Here is a 21,523-nt window from a genome sequence, read left to right as displayed (position 1 = left end):
CAGCTGGAGTCTTGGAGACCTTAGGGACTTTCGGAATCAAGGACAGAGACTAAAACCTGGTGGGAGGTTTGGTGGGACTGTGGTTGAGAATGGGAATAATAACAATTTCTGAGGGCAGAGTGCAACACTGATGTGTTTTTTGTACCTAGGAGCATCCTTGAAGTTATATAGGAGAGAGAAGGCTGGGTTTGAACCAGAACCTGGTGTCTCTGGGACTGTGGGAGATGTTTTCAAAAAGAAGTTGTGCTTCTAAACAGCTTTCTTCTCTGCATGGGTGCCTGAGGCTGACCCCAGAGAGAAAGATACAGCCTCCCTCGGGTGCCATTGCCTACAGAGGCCACCTGGCAGGCACTTCTAATCACAGATCCGTGTCAGTTCTTCATGGAGCTCAGTACTGTGTTTTGTATAGTCTGAACTCTCCGAGGCAGCCTCAGGGTACTCATTGTTTTAGAAAGCAAGTTACGTTCTGTGGGTGTTGTTACATAGGCTTCAGATCTCCTCACCAACCGATCTTTGTCACCAGCTGGAGAGGCAGCACAGGGTAATGGGTATGGTACGGGGCAGGGACGCAGAGAGCTCGATTCTGCTCCTGACCTGCCGTGCGACTCTCTCCAAGTCAGTTCACTCTTCTTCTAGTTCCCCTTTTCCCTTTGTCTGTGTTGTCTTGGGGACACAGGCAGCTTGGGAAGTGTTTCAGAAGCAGTGGCTCTAATTTCTTCTGGGGGCTTCTGGCTAATAAATCACTTCTGAAAACCTTGGCAGCGTGTGTGTGCCATAGGCAGGGAATGTGTGCTGGGCAGATGAACCAAATCTCTGACAGTCCTTTCTTCTGTTAATAGGCTGTGGGACATCATTTGATTTTCACAAAAAGATAGACTATTTGTTTCTCGTTGGCACTGAAGAAGGGAAGATCTATAAGGTAAGAATGGTTTCTTTGTCTCTTGTTTTACATCCCCTTGCCATTGCTCATCTTTTAGGCTCATCATCTTAACTGTTTGCCCAGGCAGCAACAAAGCACAACTTCAGAGCCCAGTCCTGCCCTCAGATCCCTGTGGTGAGCCCGATACCACGTAGAGCCCCAGAGGATTGCGAGGAGCTGTCTGCACAGACCCAATTAAGACCTTCTTTTGCAGAAACATTTTTCATGCAGACTGCATCCCAGAATGCTTTGCAGATTGCAGCTGTGCAAGTGAGGTGCTAACTGATCAGAGTAGAAGTTAAAAGGCATTGATCCTCTGTCCTTATGGCTGTGGGGAAATGGCAAGAAAAAATCTCCTCTCTTTTTGTTTTTAGACCTGTTATCCCATGAGCAGTGAGGCTAATGAAGCCTTGTTTCCTGTGGATTGGTGTCCTGCAGCCCTCCCCTTCCACAGTTACAGCCTTGGTCCTCCTCCAAGTCCTACATTCCCCTTGGCCTCGTACCTCCAGCTTTTTGCCAAGTTCTCTAATCCTTCCTCCCTCTGGTCACTCACATGCTCCCCCCATTTTAGTGCTCACAGTACCATGCTGTAGCCCTCGATTCGCTGAGACAGTGTCAGCTACCTCCCTTCCAGTGTCCACCTGCAACCTGATGCTGTGGTACCCATTGCCTGCTGGGAGTACTGCTTGGCCAGCCAGCTCCTGCCAGGTGGAGAGGGTGCAGCAGTTGAGTTTTGCTTGTCCTTCTCTGGGTTAGGGAACTGCCTGTTTATTTGCACTCTTCAGGGCCACCTCTTTTTATGAAATATGTAAGACCTTTATATAGCCAAGGCCCCTGCACAGCCAGCTTTGGCTGAAATTGCTGGTAAGGTCAAAAGCTGTTTGGGAGGAGAGACAAGCAGACAGCAGGTCACAGCCATTGTGGTTTCTTAAGAAACCAAGCTAAAAATAGGAAGTTTTGAGCTCTGTTGTATGTTGCCTTGCAAATAAAGCCAGTAACAGCTTATGTTACTCATATAACTTTTGTTTGCATGGAATTCCTCTGAACCGGCTTTTGGGCTCTGTTAATATTGTAGCCACAGCCCTTTAATGAGGGTGGGGTGTCCCATCAGCCACAGGCTGACTCACAGAGCAGAACTGTCCAGCCCTCTCTAGAGTTTGTTGAAGGCTCCCTCCTCATGTCCCACCTGCAAAACAGAGAAGAAAAAAACAGAGAAAAAGAACCCAAAGGAAATTGTATTCTGAAACCAGTATCAATCATTTAGGCAAGACAAATTTAGCAGATATGTATCCCTTCCAGAAGGACAACACTGATTGAGATCGCTGCTGCCAGGCCATCCCTAGGGAGGCTTTCTGAGTTGTGCTCACTTGCCTTTGGCAAGACAGACACAGAAGGGAGATGGGAGAAATGGGGGTCCTGGGGTGATAGAAGATGGGGAAGGTGAGATGGCTTTTTGTTGATACTCTTGGGATACAAAGCAGCTGTTTAGTCACTTTGTTCTGAGTTCACATTGTTCAAGATGTTCTGAGTTGGCAGATGGCCCACGGTAGTTGGCACCCTGGGTATTACACTCCAAGTTGTTTGGGTACTGTTGTATCTTGTCCTCACAAGAGGCAGTAAGGAATCACATATTCAACTTTCTCTGTGCTTAGGCACACGATGGACGTCAGTGTATGTGACGGCGTATGTCAGCCTTAGGTGGGGGCAGTCAGTAAACCTTCAGGACAGATGTTCAGGCTGATATCCAGGATGAGTTACACAACAAGGGAAATCCTCGATGGAGCAAGACTGAGTAGGAATAGTTTGGCAGGGTTTGTATAGGCAAGGCTGGAGGTCTCCCTGCCTTGGATCATCACTCCTTTTATTGAAACACTGCACATTTTAACCCTTTCCTGGAACTAGCTGTGGATTGCCTCCCAAAGCCTTGCCCTACTCTGATGCTGAGGACAGTGAGGGCATATTGAGTAAGACAGACAGATTCCTTATATGCTGCATGAGTCAAGGATGAAGCATAGGCCAAATTATAGATTATTTATTAAATAAATTGAAAAGCGAATTTCAGAAAGGCATTTTTTTCAGAGACAGGGCTTGCCAACAAATAGCGTGATAATATGTTCATTCTTTAGCTGCAGAACTATTATGGTGAATTTTTTAAAATGGCTTAGTTAATAGTGTTTCTGATGCCAAGTAATCATTATCTTAATTACACACAGGTCTATCTATTGCCCTTTTACAAAGAGGACAAACTGTTTCTGCATTAATATGATTCTGTAATGCAAAGCTGCCTCTTTGCATATCTCATTTGCTGTTTAGGCACTGTTCAGCTCTGTTATAAGAAATGATGGTCCCTGATACTCAGATTGAAACGTTGTTTTGGCGTCAACTCTTTGATCAGAATTAGTTCTTAGTCGTCAGGACTTCCACAGAAAAACTGTGAGGAGGTTTGGCATGAGAGATGTATCTTTTTCAGTCTTAGTGAGCTTGCCTGAGAATGTAAAAAGCTAATGTAATAAAACTCAATGCAAAACTATATAGGAGGGGAAGGTGATTTTTATTTTAAGCAAAACTGATTCCAGTCACACTCATTCTCTCATAGATTTCACTCACTCATTCTCTTGCACCAAGCACCAAGGCATTTGTATTTGTGGTCCAGCCAGGATTTGTTGTGGTTATACAAAAGACAAAGGATGGCAATTGAGAGTTCTCATCACCTCATCTTGTGTTTTCCTTAATTGATGATGACAAACTGGGTTTTGGACATGCTGTGACTTCCAGTGCCCCTTTAGGAACAAAGAACTATTGTCATCTTCTGCCTCAGTATCTTTTCTTGCCCTGTCTGAGTCTTAGGCAAAGGTGTTTTCCTTATCTGGATATTTTATGACTTGAGTTCTATTCCTCATCTTCTCACCACCTTATCTTTATTCAGTGTGTTCTCTGTCCTGTTATCTGGTCACTTGAGTGGCTACATTTGCTATCAGTTAACATTATAATTAACACAGGGTCATTCTTTCACCATTTCCTGCTCTTTCTCCCAATGCATTCACCTACATCTGTATCTGTTCATATGCCATTGTAGAAATCTTAGTACTTCTGTTACAGATCTCTACAAGAAGGCACTAAGTGAAAACCAAGGCAACACCTTGGGTGTTGCTCATAAGAGCTGTCATCAACAACAGCAGACACATCTGTGTCAGCGGTTTGTAATGAGCTGTCAGCTGTGTGTCCTGATCTGCCTGCGAGTGCCAGCATTGTGCAGTGCTCTTTATGGTGCCTGTTACAAACCTCCTTTGAAAAAGATTATTTATTAGGTTTGTGTGTTACCTAGCATCATGATATTTCTGTTAGTGAACTGCTGAAACTCTCCACCTTATGAGGACACTAATAACCATCCATTCACCATGGATGGAGAGGTGTTTTGTGTGAGGCTAGTGTTCTCTTGTATAAACTGAAGTGCTATTAATGAAAATAATGAGTAAGTTTTGTGTCTTTGGATTTATTTTTCCTCACAGTATTCCTCTCTCATGTTTTTTAATCCTGTCACCAGTTATTTTGTTACTGATTTCTTGTATTGCTGTAGTAGACACATTCCTGCTTTACTGTCCCATCAAAAAATACTGTTTACTATTCACACACATCTACCACTATTCAAATAGGAGAAAAACACTCTCAGCAAATCTGGGCAGTGCTTTAGAAGTTCAGACAAGCTGCACAAATGCCTGGTCCCTGAGTCTGCTCCTTGTCTTCAAAGCTCTCCTGGAAGTTAGGTGTCACGTTTTCCAGGTGGTTTGTTTTTATCCTGACATGTGTCTAATAACTGTGGTTTTTAAAGAGACCAGTAGTGGAAGACTTTGCCAGCGGTTCTAGTCAGTGTAGAAGCTCTTTTAGTAGTTAAAATCACACTTTACTCTGAACTTTTTCTCGGGTTAATGGCTTTTCTTCAAAGTAGATCTTGGGAAGAACAACGCCCTGTCTTGCACATCAGAGAAGACACCGAAGAGGTCGGGATGAACGTGGCGTCAGGCTGGCAGGCAGCTCTGGGGCATAGTGTATGGCTCTACGTTAGAGCTGGCAGGCAGGGTTCATTTTCCACCAGGAACACCAGCCAGGCATCTGCCCTACAGAACCCATTTTGCTGCTGATTTCAAATTGGTGGCTGAAGTTTTTATGGGAAAATTGCCTTTCCCTTTCCTGTGTGGGGTTGAGTCTCAGCTCTAGGCCACGCTTGCTCACTGCAAATCCTGTCCTGGGGGTCAGCCCATCCCAGAGTGTCGCAGGCCGCCCATCCTAGCTCCCGGAGCACTGCACTGATCAAGGGCACAGACTCCAAAAGGCCTTCAAAACATAGCTTTGAAAGTTACAGTTCTGTTGGATGCAGACAGATCTGGTAAGGATCTTACTGATAGAAAGTCCTCAGATATTAGGGACTTCTGATGCAAGTACTTGGAATGACAGCCAAAAAAGCACCCTCTCTCTTGTGTCAAATTACTTATGACCCATTCTGTCTGCTCCCAGCAAAGTGACTTTCAAAACAAGCCGAGTACCAATTTTCCTGGTCGCTGAACATTAAGAATTACGAAATAAAGCTATGGAACATGACATTAAAGGAAATTTTGCTACCATAATTACATAGAGGCACAGTAGCTCAGTGACAGAGTATGCACCAAACTATTAGCAAGACTGATACCACCTCCTCCTGCCAGTAAATCTCAGTGGGGCACAAGCCGTGTTCTTGTTTTCACTTCCCACTGTAGTGGGCCTCCCAGGGACCTCAGTTTAGCATCCTGAATTCAGTACCTGTCCCAGTGCACAAGGGCATTGGAAATAAAAAAGGTCCAAGTACACAGACAGTGAATGTAATAAACAGTAAAGTGTAGTAAACAATTAAGCCTCATGACTAGTTAGAGTCTGTGCAGTCAAGCTTTGGTGTGCAAGAATTAAATTCACGTAACACTTCAGCATTCCTGCTGCTCTGGCAGATGATGTGTTGCTGCATTCATTAGGGAATAAAAAAAGGTCCTGAACAGTCCTTACAGTGGCCGTACTGGGACAGAGTGAATTGAACCCACACTTGCTGCATGGATGCGGCTCACATGTCAGCACACAGCCAAGAGGACTTTTTTTATCAGAGAAGGATCCTCGCTGCTGATGAAAGAAGCCCCCTGTCCCCTCTATGGGGAGGAGAGCTGGGGACGATAACCTCATTTCTCTGTGAACACAGAACTGACAGGGGATCTGGATCAAGTCCCACGTCCTGCTAATGCAGACAAGCAGATTGTAATTTCTCTCCCTACTTCATTAACTCACACAGCAAGTGACTTTTCCAAGGATCCCAAATGTTTTCTGGTTCTTGCTCACATCTTCTGTTTTGCCATTCGCTAGCACCCGCAGCTGTTGTGCTGCTGGGCTGACACTTGCATGCATACCAGTGTTTGCCCCATTCGCAGGCTGCTGTCAGCTGTGTTATGGGGTGGCCCAACACGCTGTCACGAGAGGAAGGGTTACAGGGAAGAGCTGTGTGACAAGGCAGGCTCCTGGCACAGGCTGTCACAGGATGATGGCAGGGAAAGGGCTTGTGGCATGTTCCCAAAATCCCTGAGGGTCTGACGGTTCATTCCTGTGACTTGTGCTTTACCTGAGAGCAGCATTTTTGCAAGTTTTAAACGCAACAGTCCAGATGCAGGTTCCCACCTGGATTACCAATCCTGCGGAGGGCTACTAAGATGATTAAGGGACTGGAGCATTTCTCATATCAGGAAAGGCTGAGAGAGCTGGGGCTGTTCAACTTGGAGAAGAGAAGACTGAGGAGAGATCTTATCAATGTATATAAGTATCTGAAGGGAGGATGTAGAGAGGATGGGGCCAGACTCTTTTCAGTGGTGCCCAGTGACAGGACAAGAAGCAATGGGCACAAACTGAAACACAAGAAGTTCTATCTGAACATGAGAAAAAACTTCTTTACTGTGAGGGTAACAGAGCACTGGAAGAGGTTACTCGGAGAGGTTGTGGAGTCTCCTTCTCAGGAGATATTCAAAACTTGCCTGGACACAATCCTGTTCAACGTGCTCTAGATGACCCTGCTTGAGCAGGGGGGTTGGACTGGATGATCTTCAGAGGTCCCTTCCAGCTTCAGCCCTTCTGTGATTTTGTGATTCTGTGATACCCTAAACTGCTGACCCACAGGATTGGGTGCTTATGGCTGGAGGAGGGATCACTCTGTCCCTGCCCCATTCCTTAGGTTTGTCCTTGAGCATCTTCTACTAACTGCTGTTGGAGATAAGAAATGATCTAGATTGGGCTGTGTGCTCCTGTGCAACACAACAGCTGTTTTTCCCTGGCTCTCCCGAGATGTCCCAGGAGCCCAGGTTGGCAGGAAGGTGATGGAGTTTCTGCAGTGGAGAGTAGCCTCCATAGCATGGCTCTAGCTGTAAATCCAACACATCTTTGGCCCCAGTCCTCATGCCCAGCAGAGAGGCATTCAGTTTTTCCTGCCATGGGGTTAAACAGCATGTGCAAAATGATTTGGTTTCTGTAGCACCTCTGGGTACTACCTGCCTCTCCCCAGCCAGCCCAGAAGAGCTTGGCAGGCCTCGTAAGTATTCACAAACATTTTTATCCAGGAATACCAGCTCCAGAGGAAGGTCTAGCTCTGATTACTGACTAATTCTCTCCATTGCAGTGTTCCAAATGCTATTCAAGCCAGTTTCTGGATGTGTTTGAAGCCCATCACATGGCTGTGGATGCGGTCAGCTGGAATCCCTACCATATGAAGGTCTTCATTTCCTGCAGCTCTGACTGGACAGTCAAGATCTGGGATCACACCATCAAGTAGGTCCTGCTGAGTCCTGGTGTGAGCAGGGAGGTTGTCCTCATCCAGGCTGAGATGCAGGCTATAGATGTTGACTCTGCTTGGATCTCAGTCGCAATTTCCCTGTTCACTGGACATATTGCTAGTTGCTCTCTTATCTATCTGCTTTGTTTGGGGCTGAAGAATCAGATTTGCCCTCCTTAAGTAATAGGTATAAAGTTTAGCACAGGCTGCCCCAGGGACTGCCCAAGTGGCACAGCTCAGCACAGAGTTTGACTGCTTTGCTTTGGACCTGACTTTCTTCAGACAGCACCTACTGTGGCAGGATTACTCCTCTGCAGCAATGAAATGAAGAAATGTCATGTGCTGGCATATGGCCTCAGGGGCCAGGAACCTCCTGAGAGCCAGAGAGGCAAAAAAAAAATTGGAACATTTAAAAATACATAATGAAGTTCAGGGTTAGTGGTTGAGAAATGTCTGGTTTCAATCAGGAAATTGATTTTGTTGTAAATCAGAGTCAAATATTTCCTGTCGCCAATACTGCTCTAATATTCAATGGTGTTGTCAAAGGTCCGGAGAGGGAAATCACTTTTTCCCGTATGAGTATTAACCAGAGAGACTCCATTTCGCTGTGTGTGCAGAGGAAGCTTTCAAAGTGCTTTCAGAAAGAAAGAAATGGGCTGCCTTTCTGCTCATCATGCTGGGACCAGTCCAGGCCCGTTTGAGTGGATACTCAGCTTTGCTTTGCCTTCTGGGGCCTTTCGCTCAAGTGGGGGCTGATAGCTGACATAGGGAAATATCCCATCTGCCACTTCTGCAGTCGGCTTTGAATAGCGCAACCCACCAGCATCCAAGTGTTTGTATCTGGGTTTCACTTCCAGAGTGGCATGTGTCTAAATGAGCTCTTCTCCCTGGGTCTCTCTTTCCAGGACTCCGATGTTTATTTATGACCTGAATTCTGCTGTTGGGGATGTTGCCTGGTCCCCTTACTCCTCCACTGTCTTTGCTGCAGTCACCACTGATGGCAAGGTGAGAGGCTGGGAGCAATGCTGCTCTGATTCAATCTGGGAGAAAGTCAAGGGAGTTTAGGGTTGTGCATCGGGGACAGGTGAGTCCAAACCTGGCCAAGCACCTCAGGGAGCTGAGGATCTGCTGCCAGCAGGAATCTGTCACAGTGACTGTGGCTGAATTGTCTGAGGTGTGGGCTGCTTGCCAAGAGAGATCAGGGCTATTTTGGTAGCGCCAGGTCCTAAACACTATCAGTTCATTTTTGCTGAACGTGATTTCATAGGACACAGAAGTCATAAAGCAACAGGTGAGGAAACCTAGGCAACAGCAGTTCTTATTCCTTCTTCCCTAAGGCCTACCACACTCGTACAACCTACAAGGCCAGAAATCTCTCAACTGCAGCCCAGTGGTGCAAACTCTGTAGTTTATGCTGAATCACAAATTGGAGGCCTTTTAGGAGACGCTAAGGAGCAGCTGCACATCTCACTGCAGCCTGGATAAACCCTTCATGGATGCATGTTTCCCCTGTCCTCTAAGCACAGGTGCTTTTTGGTGACCAAACACAGCCCCTAGCATAAGCAAGTCAAGCCTCCCTGCAGTCCTGGTTTGTTCCTCTTGCTCCAGGGATTGGAGATACTCAGAGAACAGAGTGGAAAGCAGGACAGGGGACAGGGAGCAGGCTGCTTTTTCCTACGCTTTCCTGTCCTTGACATGTCTATCCCTGGGCATGAATTGCTCATTCCTTTATGCTGCTCCCCCTGCTCTGAGGCAAGCACTGCAAACTCACACGACTCCCCGCTTGTTCTCACGCTGACCACAGCAGTGCACATGTGCAGCTTGCAGTGGGTAAGTGCCAAGAGAGAAAACACTTACCTCCCTCTATGCAAAGTTAGCTCATTAATCAATGCATCCATAAGGGTGGAGAGATGATGCTCCAGAGCAGAGCACCCCTAGCACCAACTGACATCAGAGCATTGTTCCCAAACCTCCAAGGCATGGTGAAGCAGCTGATTAAAGTGAATACATATTTATATTGATATTAAAAAATCAATTATAGTAATAGGCTCAGGGCCAGCCAATAGAACTTTGTTCCAATTAAATAAAATGAGATCAGCATTTTTCCCATTGTAGAGGCTGTCTCCAAGAGTAATGGCTTAGTAATGAAGTACTTAGAACAATCCTAATGTTGAGATGATGGCAGTTATATTTTTGCCCCTAGTCATCCATCCTAGTAGCTCAGATGGTTAATTCAAGTCTGGCAAGCAGCCAGGACACGTAGCTATCCATCAACATGTTTTTGTACTGTAAGACCACATTGCTCTGTCACCATGGGCTGCATGTTCTGCCGGTGTAAATTGGAAAGTTTGCATGGCTTGGCCAAATTACTATAGCAAAAAGATGGCCTTTATATATCTGTATCAGTGAATTGGTGCCTCGGCAACTTTATTGCAGTTTAACCTTTTTGTTATAGCAAAAAATTCATTTCACTGATATAGTGGCTCAGGCTGTGAATTTGTCTCTCCCAAGCTAAGCAATGGAAATATCATCTGTGCTGGAGCACATGGTCTCCCTGGGAAGTTCAGGATGCTGCAGCCTACAGAAAACAGTGTTGTTGCTTTTCCCTCTGCTGCCGAGCTGTGATCATGATTCGACCCTTTGTTCATGGATCTGTCTGTTCCCCTTTTCCCATATAGCAAATGAAGGGCCTAAACATCCAGTGTTACATGTCCTTTGACTCGTTCCCCGCAGGAGATGTTGTGTGACTTCCCCAAAACTGACAAGGGTCCTGCTGGGGTTCACAGCTTTCACTGAGCGCTGGGGTAAGCATCAGAGAAGAGAGCTGTGAGTGTCCTAGTTGGGGCCTGGTGTCTAACTGTGGGAAAGAAGATGGGGCTGTCTGCAGGCAGTGATACAGCCTGGACAGTGTGAGTGGCTGTAGCGTGAATGCTAGCTCTACTTGGGTCTTATTCACACAGTCAAGGTTCTGCAGCGACAGCTCATCCCCTGGGAGGTTTCAGGCTACTCACTTAGGCCAGGTTCTTTGTCAGGGCTTTACCAACTGCACAGAAGCTCCTTCAGACTTGTCAAGAGTTTTTGTCATGAGATCTTTCCTTCCCACGCCTAGCTTGTCTTAGCCACTGCTGACATGACTTGAGTTGTGTTGTTGCAGAGTCACATTAGCTGCATCATCCACTAGCCTGGAGTTCGTATGAGAATGAGGCAGGCTAAGAGAGAAGAGTAACTGGTTTGGGAGCACCGCATCCATGATATCCTAATCAGGATCACATTTAATCCTGCACTCTTCTAAGAGTGATCCTCAGCCAGGAGCAGCCCAGCATTGGGTTGCCTGACAGGAAAGGTCCAGGCAAGAGCTGCCTTCCCATTGCAGTAGATTGGCCAAGACTGATGCTGATAGAAATCCTGGTCTCCCCCTCTACCCACTAACCATGTTGGTCGCAGCAGGGTAATCCTGAGACATGGTTTTATTTCTTTTTTAAACATAACCTTTTAGATCTGCAGTGGAAGTGGGATAAATAGTTGTTTACAGCCTTTTGATTCCTGGATACACTCCACTTAGTAGCAGAACTAACTTCTGGGGAATAACTCAGTGCCTAGCAAAGGGCAGGCTCCATTAATGCTGGGAAAAAATCTATGTTAAGAGGCTACAGAAAACTACAGGACATGCAGCCAGAGAATGAAACATTAAAGGTCTCTTGTTCAGAAACAGCCACTAGCTTTGTATCCACACGTAATTATGTCTGCAAAACTTGAAGGTTGCCTGGAGGTGGTTTTAAAACTCAGGCCCTAATTGCAGTCTTAAAGGGATACCTGACATGTTTCGAAAAACGCATTTTCTTTCTTAAGCTGATCCTGTGTGTCCAAAATGTGTGAATCAGCCCCCCAACTCATGAGACTGGATTGGGAATCAGGGCATTTTAGAATCTAAAGAGCTCACAATCCCGTGACGCCAGGAGGTTAGGATTTAAGGGAAGGTATAATTATGGAAATCATGATAAATCATGAGCATTACCAGCAGGGCATCTGCTCCGGACAGCACCATCTCTTCATAAATTACCTGAGTGTACATGTGCTGCAGCTGGTGCAGTGGACACTGACTGCCGCTGTTCCCCTTTATCATGTTCTAGGTAATTTCCTTAGTATCCTGCTCTGCCTGATGACAGTTTTATTTCAAAATGAGCATAAATGATTTGCAATGAAAATTGAGATAAAATGAAATGATCCCTGAGATGTACGCATCCATGCCAACACTGTCTGAACAAACTCCTAAATCGATACCTAGGTGCCTAAATAAGTGGCCTGATTTTAAAGGGACTGGACAGCCAGCTGCTTTTATGGAAGCTAGGCTGCACTGGATATGCTCTGAGTGGCTGTTAATGAGCATTCAGCTTTGGTTTCAGTCAGTTTGCTAAGTCTGTTGCAGTTTTGCTCTGTGATTGCATCTCAGATGACACTTATTTTCCTTGAAGACTTCACAGTGGTTCCTAAAACAGACAGGTGAAGAGACCTTGTGTTTCTAAACATGAGTCCTGCAGCTCAGTTGACTGGCAGCAGTTCTGCTGGTCCCTCCGGGCTGCCTGCTGCTGCAGGGGCCTGGGTGCAGATGCTGATGTGATGGCGCTGAAATAAAATTAGGTTAGAGAACACCGTGTTTTAGTGGCTTTAGGTTGTAGATGGCAAAACCTTGACATGGAGAAAAAGGCTAGCTGGGATGAGAGACCTGCTTTGCATATAAAAAACTGTGGAGGTGGATTTGGATGCCTGGACTTCCACATTTAGGGCACAGGAGGGGGAGATCTGGGAACGCTGGCCAGCTCTTGGCAAGGACAGAGGGCATGGAAATGGAGAGGGGAGGAGTTCTGTCCCTGCAGCAGTCAGCAGGATTCACCCTGGGAGTTTGCTTTGGCCCCATCTCACACTTAAAGCAGAAGTAGACAGTGAAACATGTAAAAGTGGGAGTCAGATACCTGAAATTTCCCACCTGGGAATGTTTTACTTACTTTCCTTAAGTAAGGAAACGGTGTTGGCAGGTTGTGCCCTACAAGGCCAATGCCACAGACCTCCAAGTCTGGCTTACTCTGGGCATGTGGGTGCTTTCTTGTGCTGAATTCAGGATAATTGTTGCCGCTGCTAACAAAGCCAAAGACACCTGTGTCACAAGTGTCCCCAGATACCTCTGGGCCGCAGCTGCCCCCTGCAATGGCCATAATGGTATCCTCATTTAAGAGGGTGACAGAAAGTCTGCAGCGTGATCTGTGGGCAGTGCTGAAGGCTGCTAGCACTCTGTGGCCTGTAAGGTTTCAGGACAGGTCAGGTGATATTCTCCATCCTTGCTGAAGGCTGAATCACCAAAGAAGATACAGACAGACTTGTCAGTCTCCCCAGTTGAAGATTAGGAAGGGAACTATATGGAAAATAATGATGTGATTTTTTAAAAGACTCACTTTCTCACAGCATGTATGGTCTAGATAGCTTTGGGATATGGTCGTGAAGGCTCCACCACTCCTCCACCTAGAAGACACAGTTCTTTAAAGTCTCTGTACTGTTGACCCTGATTTTGTGAGGGACTTCAACCTCCCTGACGTCTGCTGGAAGGGCAGCACAGCAGGCAGCAAGCAGTCACCAGTTTTGAAGGGTGTCAGGGAGGTTGTGCTATCTCCGTTGCTTGGAATTTTCAAGACCAGGCTGGGTTGAGCCCTGAGCAACTGCATCTGACCTCAGTGCTGACCCTGCTTTGGGAAGGAGCTTGGACTAGAGACTTCTGGAGATTCCTTCCAACCTGTGATCCTGGAACACTATGAAGCATCCTTGTGGGAGAAGGGGACCCTGGGGGTTTTAGAGCAGGTGGCTCAGGAGCTTCTGTTAAGTTCAAGTCCATTTGCTCTCATGTTTTTGTGAGATGGTGGCTGCATCCTTCATAACTAATGCAGTGAAAGCAGGGTGATGTTATAGCTGCCCTTAGTAAATATTGATAGCCTCAAGATAAATGCCATCCAAGTGTACACTCTGCAGAGAAAGCTTCTCAGACATACGCTCCCGGGCTTTTCCCCCTTTGCTGAAGCTGTTGACCTTTGAAGATATGAAATACTTGAAATGACCCAAACCTTCAGGAAATTAGCTAATGTTTTGTGTTGCTCAGGAAGCAAGTATGCCCTTTCCTGCTTATATAAACATATTTTACTGAACAAATGTTTTGTTTGAGAAATCTTGAAGACTTCTGTTGTATCTCACTTAAAATATAAGATGCTGAAGAAATGCCTTTCATCTCGGTACCCATCCTTTCCTTACTAGGAGAGAAATATTGTTTAGTACTGGCATCTCTGTCTGTTCTTAGAGCAATTCTCAGAGACTTGCTGCCCATTTAACGCTGACCAGAGGCAAAAACCAGTCTCTGTCTTTAAAAGGTTGAAAGATTTTGCAGATAAAAGGCTTGCTGAATCTTCCAGCTTTGCAAATATTTCCCTGGGTATTTTGGACCCAATCCTGCCCTCCCCATGGGGCATGAATCAGGCCTGCCAGCAGATCTCTCAGCATTAGTGCTTGTGCCCAAGGGAGCTCTGACCATGAACCCCTCACCACAGCAAATGTCCCTGGCATGTCCGAGCCTTTCCTCCTACCCACCTGCAGCAGTGCCCTTTCCCCAGGGGTCCCAGCCATGCTGCCTGCACCCGCTCACTCCCATCTGCCCCGTTCCTGCTGCAGTCTGCCATGACCTCGTGGGGCTGCCACTAGCTCTGCTGGGCTGGAAGTGGGGCCTCTCGCTGCTCTCTGTGCAGCGACCAGGGCAATAGCTGTGGTGCGAAAACACTGCAAGAGTGCAGGTCCCTTTTGCCATCGCCTGGGAGGGCCTCGAAGTAGTCTGAAGTGGGCAGGGACTTTCTTAAAATGGCTTCTAAATGGCATTTGCAGCAAAGCGGTTGTTTTCTAGTAAAACTGCTCATTTTCTTCTGCCACAAAACCTAAAAGGCTGCCTCTTATTCTCTGCTAAATCCTTGAGATTAACGTGAACTGCTGGGGAGATTCATGTCTGCTTTAAAACAAGGGGCTAGTGATGTGTCAGAGCTGAATGAAGCAAATGAGCAGTGTCCCTGGGCATAGTGCTGCCCTCCACTCGCTCAGTGCCAGCCGGGCTTTCTTGTCACCGGGGCTCCCTTCTTGCCCCCCAGCCATCAGGCTCTCTGCGCAGGGATTCCTCTCCCTCAGCAGCTGCTCTGGGGGAAGAAAGGAGGCCCAGAAGACCTTGGTGTGTCCGTGCAGGACCTGAGCCCTCACCTCTATCCTGCTGCAGCTCCTGCCGCTTTACAGGGTACTCTGGAGGGCTCTGGAGCTGAAGCTGTGCATGAGACAGCTCAGGACATTGCTCTTCACTGCCTCATGCCCGTTAGTTACCAAGTTGCGGGTAAGGTGGCTTTGTGAGCGCTGTAGCAGGTTTCAGTGCAAGGTCAAACCAGTGAGTTTAAACCTCTTTCATCAGTGGCTTTGCAGGGATTGTTTCTCACACAGATCCTCCTGGGCCAGTTTTTCATTACTAGAGCTACTACTCTTTCAGGATGTGAAATACATCATTTTAACCAAAACAGCTTACTGCGATTAGGCTTTCAGCCACACAGGAACCGCTTTTGCACTCTTCTACTTGTATGAACATATCTGAGTGAACAAATGGTTTGTACAGCATCTCCAAAGATTTCTTTGATTAGTCTACTTGACTTTACATGAAAACCTACCAAGGGCACTGAGCCCATCAGGAGTAACTGAGACAGTTTAGAAAGCTGCTCCTAGTTGCTTTTCTGCCCTTACCTGTCAGACCCTCACTTAGGTTTGAACTTGCAAGTAGGGATGATTGATATCAAGACCATTACCATGCTGAAAGCCCCCAGCTGTCTGTCCTGGTCCTGCTGTACAGGGACAGCAGCTCCTGAACCTTAATTGTTTGCATTTTATAATGACCTGAAATTAATGTTGGTTTGTTTTAAATGACAGTCTTGAACTGTGACAGTTCAATAGTTGCTTTATCATCAATTTTGCTGGCCTGCTGCTGGGGTCGCAACGGGCAGAGCAGCAGGGCAGAGATTAGTGACTGCTCCCTGCATCAGACTCTGAGCTGCTCCTGCTTGTGCAACTCCACCTGCCTTCGCATGCACCCCAGCCTCCAGTGTCAGCTCTCCGCAGGATTTAGCCAGGATGCTGCAAATGTGAAGAAATGAAGATTGATCCTGATCTGTGGGGACATCGATTTAGCCTGACACCAGAGGCTGGACCATTGGCCACAATAGGGAGAGAGCAGGAGGACTGGCACAACTGGGATGTATTTATGAAGGAGGGCCTTGGGAGATTTGCCCCAGGCCCCATAAGGAACTGGCTGAAACCGTCTCCCTGTTGTTCATGAGGTCTTTGGGGTGTGATGGCAGAGTAGGGAAGTGTCAGGGGACTGAAGGAAAGACTCTTTGCCCAGTACTCAAGAGGACGGCATTTGGGGAGAAATTAGGCAACTTAAATATGATCCTGGAACAAATCATTAAACAATCTATTTGTAAGCCCTGGCAGAGCAAGGAGCAGCCAGTTTAGTAAGCCTTTAGTAATGCCATATGATATAAAACTGGTCTAATTTAGTTTTTGACAGTAACAGGCCAGGTAGGTCAGAGGAAGGAGTAGACATAATAGAGGTTGACTTCAGGAACACTGTTGCCATGCTGCAGTGCATGGCACGATGCAGGTGAGAAGGTGAACGTAACACAGTAGAAACCCATCCTCAGCAGAGTGTACAGTGCAGCTAGGGGTGCTTCAGGGATCTGGGCTGGCACTGAAACGCAGCAGCAGTTTGGATGGGACTAAGCAGACAGGGCTTACAAGTGCTTTGGAGGCAGAACCGGGATTGTAAATGAGCTTGACAACCTCAGCAGTGATTTGCAATCAGTGAGATGAAATTCAATAAAGACAGAAAGCAAATGTGCAATATGAAATGAGCACTAATTGGAGAAGCAGCAGGACTGCAAGGCTGGCTGGGGCTGGGGATTGCCTGTGTTGCCATGCTCTCGCAAACACAGCAGCTGTGCTTCTGAGTCACAGCTGTGGAGACAAACCCAGGGAGACACAGTGGGGAATCACCCCATGAGCACAAGCTGGGCTTTGGATGCTGATCTCAAAGGAGGAGTCATCTCTGCTGTTACAGAAGAGATTGCAGCATAGCACAGAGATACTGGGTGCTATTATCAGCCTAGTTATCTCAGGAGTTCAGCACAGATTAATTTCTCTGTTTGGCTTACACCTTTCAGAACTGGTTTGGAAAGCAACAAATTAAAATTAGTACAAAGCTGAAGAGCAAAAGGAGGCTTTGTGAGGAGGTGTAAGAAACATTAGCTTGATTTGTGATTCATTCCAAAGCATGCTATTAATGTTAAAGAGGAAAAAAAAAAGAGTCACAGGCAACAGGATAGAATTGTATTAGACCAAACTGAAGAGCATCAGCTCTGGGATAGGGTGTTTAGTACTAGACAGCAGCATTCAGGAGCAGGACGGAGACATGAAGGAGATTATTCTAATCCTAAGACTATCAGAGCAGAGTCAGGTTGGTAGAAAGTAGTAACTGGCATAGAAATTAGCTAGGATAAACAAGCACATTCTTGTAAAACAACGTAACTGTTTCCTGAAGAGGCTGAGTGGTCAGATCTCTGGTCCTCAGCCTGGCTGAATGAATAACAGCTCTTCTCCTATATGCTGAAGCTTTGGCTTCTTACTGGCTTGTGGGAGCTGAGTCAAATCAGCTGAGGCTGATGCTGTTTTCATGCTGTGTCAAATCAGGAGCAGCCCAGTTCCTGAATGAGAAAAGCAGAGAGATGCAGCCTTAAGTGGGGCCCTCCCCAACATATTAAGCCTGACGATGCAGGCCTGCTGCTCCCTGCTGTATCACCCCTGGCAGTGGACTGTGGTGCTGCAGGTGAGAAGGGTGCGTTAGGCCCTCTCTCTGTACCCCTATCTGGTGCTGGTATTGGATGCAGTATTACTGCATCCTCCTTGCAGAAGCAGGGAGCAGATGAATGTTTCTTTCCTGAGTCAGGTCCCCTTTGCTCCTGCTGAGCCCCTGATGGCCTTGTGCATTGGAGGGACCGAGAAATGTCTTAAAAACCTTATGTATAACCTGGAAATGTCTTCTAGAGAAGATGAAATGTGTTGGAGCTGCTCCACAGCCTGTTCTGTCTGTAGTGGGAGAATAACAAGCACGTAAATAAGGCCTCTGCTGCGTGGCAGCTTGGTCTCGGCGCAAACTGGGGCTGCTTTGCTCGCTATGTGTCTTTGGGATGCTCTGGCAGTCATCCTGGTGCTAGTGAGGGCTTGGGATAACCTGCCAGTTTGTTGAATATATTGCCCAAGAGTTTGAAACAAATCAGCCATGGGGTTTGCCCATGGATGAGGTATCATGATACTCAGTCAAGAAAATGAGGAAAATCCATCACAAAGACAGTGAAAGCCAAGCAGTGAGGGAGATGTCAACTGATAAAGGGCAGCGTGATATTAAATCATCCCTCACCTTTCACTCTTGCACTGATTTTATTCTTTGTTGCCAAGTTACCAGGTATCTGCCTTGTTCACATATATATTCCCCCACCCCACTCACCCCGTCTCAATTCTGGCTGCCGTCAGGTTGTTTCTGAGCAGGCTACCACTGCCTGGACCATAGCTGGGGGCTGAAAGCTCATGAGCCCTGGAGAAAAGGACAGCAAAGACTGCAGCCACTGCAGACCCAACCTGTGTTCGAGGCATGCTGTGAAGGTAGGATGGATGAAAGTAGCTCTCAGGTCCCCATCTTAGTGGGCCACAAAAGTCAAGTAGTTTGTTCTGCTGTCAGAGAGGTTGATTGTCTTTGGTTAGTGTTGTTCGGAGGGTCCAGCTCTCCACCAGATTGCTCTCTGGGCTTGCCAGGCTGTTGTCCTGCTTCCCCTTACGTCTCCTGAGCTGCAGGGCCAGTCTGGCCAAGCGCAGGATCCGTGTGATCCCTTTCTGTGCCTCCATAAGTGAGTTGCTGGCATTTCAAGTGGCTGCTGCGTGCAGTGGGCCTCTAATGGTAGTGCTGAGCCTGTAGGGCTAGGGGTGACAGCACAATGTAAAGACTGCAGGGTCCGAGTCACCAAAGAGCTGCTGGGAACTGCTGAGCGGATGAGAGACTGGTGTGACTTTTGGGCTATAGGCGGAGTTTGCAGAGCTGGTGGGGAGAAGTGAGTCATTTAAAACTCTGAGTATGGTTTGATGCTGGAGCTACAGTAATAGCCTTGGACTTACACTGTGCTATGCTTATAGAGTGGCCGTGTGGAGCCTCAGTCGGGCGCCGCTGTTTTTTGGAAGGTGGAATATATTTGCATGATTCATAGATGGAGGAGTGTAGGTCTGGATGCGGATGAGCTGGATTCCTCCTCTGGCTGTTCAAGAGTCAAGCATCAAAGCAGCTCATTTATGCCAAATATTTTCTGCAACTGTAACACAGCAGGGTTATATCCATTATTGCCTATACATGAAACACTGAGGCCCTGTTGTTACCTTGACAGTAATTTAGATATGTTCTTATTGAATGGAAAGTATCTGACAGAGGTTGCAGGGTTCATCTGATTCCAGCTCAGAGATAACTGGGCATCTGCTTAACTTGAGTGCTCCTCTCCAGGGGGTACTGACTTATCAAAATTACTGTCTGTGCACCATGGAGAAGTTTGCTTTGAACATCTGCCTGTCATATCTACCATCAGACTGTCACTTTGGTGCTGGGAGTCCAGGTTTCCTGTGACGGTTATTGATGCCGGCTCATAAATCCGCATGCTGCAAGGAATTGCTTCACTGAGCAGCGGGAGCTTCATTTGGAGGGCTGTGTATGTCCTCCTGCACTTCTTTGGGGTGAGCATGCAGATTTACAGGGACCATAAATAAAATAGCTGTTAGGATCATTGGTTACTGCCCAGCTCCCTATTCTCCCCAGGGATCTGCAGCTGAGCTGAGGGGAATAAAGGAGGGTTCTTAAGTTTTCCTCACTTCAGCCATTTTCAGCTTTCCTTTTCTTCCCTGTCTGTGCCCCTGCCTTTCCCATGTTTCCTGCTCTCAGAGCCTGATTTATGTCCCTCTAAGAAAGTGGCTACATATTGTTCCTTGGGACTGTGTAGCAAGAGAACTGAAATGCCCTTTCTCACTATCTGAATGCCCATTAGCAGCAAGGATGAAGGTGTCTGCCATGATTTGCAAGCAGCAAAGACCCTGCAGGTCCCTGGTTTGTTTCTAAGTGACCTGCAGAAGGTATCTTAGAGAAGCAAGTTTATTGTCAGGAGGCTCCAGTCCCTCTCCGAGATCATGCCCCATGGTGGAAACTCTTTTTGAGGGTTGCAGATCAGTGGTTTGAAACCCCTGCTCCATAGTTTCTGAACTGCTCATGGATGAATGTGGTGGGGAGGCAAACAAGGGGCACTACCATGCTACAGCTCGGTCCCCCCAGGGCACCTCAAAGCAGGGAGGGGAGTGCTGGGGCCAGCTTAGGCAGCATGAGAAGTGGCATCCGGAGCTGGTAGGAAACGGGGCTGTCCACAGGGGGGCCCTCACTGGTTTCTAAGCGCACACAAGGATGCTTCCTTATCTGCTTTTTGTTCCTAGGCAGTTCTTGATGCCATAGCAAACCCAAGCAGGTGTCCCAGCACAGAGCACTGCACTGGCATGGTGTTATATGCTCTTTAGTGGGGTTCCCATCATGGGTTAGGTGGGTTCCCATCAAAGTTACACTTTCTGCTTTCGGGACCATGAGCAAGTAGCTCTATTTCCTGTGGATTCATTGAATTGTGAAGTGTCACATTCTGGAAAGTGTCACTGCCTTGCTGTGTTGCTGGAGATAAAAGCATGGGTGCTGCTATAGTTTTGAGTGAGGAATCGGAGGCCAGAGACGTAGAAACAGGCTTGCCCTGTGAGCTGTAGGAGCCCAGGATGCCCTGACACATTGTGTGTCAGTGAGCATCTAATAACACTTGTGTGCCACATGATGAATATTAAGCAGGTATCAGCCCCCATCAAAAATGCCAATTTGCAGCAGCTGCCTGACAGTGTCAGGGTGGCAGCTTCCATCCGGGTGCGCTGCTGGATGAACGCGTGCCCTGGGAAGAAAGGTGGCACCCGCTCTCCACAGAGAGGGCTTGGCTGTGTCCTCACGGGTGTCAGCGCAGGCAGTGCTGCTCCCACTCCAGTGCTGACCCAAGGCCTTCTCGTGGGCCACTAAGGATGCCGCAGCTTTGTGGCACGCTGATGCTCGAGACACGCACGGAATCAGGTAGCAGGTCTCTGGGTCGTATACCCAGAGTGGACTGGTGGCATTAAGCAGGGAAGGTGACTTCTCACAGTACATTCAACTGGAGATAGCAGAGAGCCACACTTTCTCTTGCTCCAAGTTTCTGGGGTCTGTCATCAGGCTGACCCTGGCACCGGGCATCCCTGAGCAGGACCTGGACAGTGGTGCCAGGCTGCAACTGCAGGCAGTAGGAGAAAAGGGACATATGGGGAGAGCAACTTAGATGCTCAGCTTGTGAGACCTGTGAGGCTGTCTCCACCTGTAAGCAGCGATCTGTAGGCTGGTGCGATTAGGGCCAGCTGGGCTGTGGGGTGGAGAGAAGCTGTGTGCTGCTGGTGAGACTCTGGAATGGAAGATCCAGCTGGAGCCTGCTCCACAATCCTTACCCCCTAGGACCTGAACCAGCAGGACAACTCATGGGACTAGGAGCCTCAAGGAGATGTGGGATTTCAATCATCCATTCCTTGGG

General features: G+C 47.4%; 1 protein-coding gene across 2 annotated transcripts in view; it reads left to right on the top strand.

Moving 5' to 3' along the window:
• The window catches only part of LOC135323455 (dynein axonemal intermediate chain 1-like), a 149,167-nt gene that overhangs the window by 93,544 nt on the left and 34,100 nt on the right, over window positions 1-21,523 (top strand). For both annotated transcript variants that reach the window (XM_064501893.1, XM_064501894.1), the window contains exons 16-18: window positions 840-919; window positions 7,596-7,744; window positions 8,654-8,753. In XM_064501893.1, the coding sequence (XP_064357963.1) occupies window positions 840-919; window positions 7,596-7,744; window positions 8,654-8,753 (329 nt within the window). The remainder of the gene's footprint in view (window positions 1-839; window positions 920-7,595; window positions 7,745-8,653; window positions 8,754-21,523) is intronic.

Source organism: Dromaius novaehollandiae, chromosome Z (genome assembly GCF_036370855.1).
Source record: "Dromaius novaehollandiae isolate bDroNov1 chromosome Z, bDroNov1.hap1, whole genome shotgun sequence".
Lineage (NCBI taxonomy): Eukaryota > Metazoa > Chordata > Aves > Casuariiformes > Dromaiidae > Dromaius > Dromaius novaehollandiae.
The sequence above is the reverse complement of the archived record's forward strand: the minus strand, read 5'-3'. Positions and strand labels throughout refer to the sequence as shown.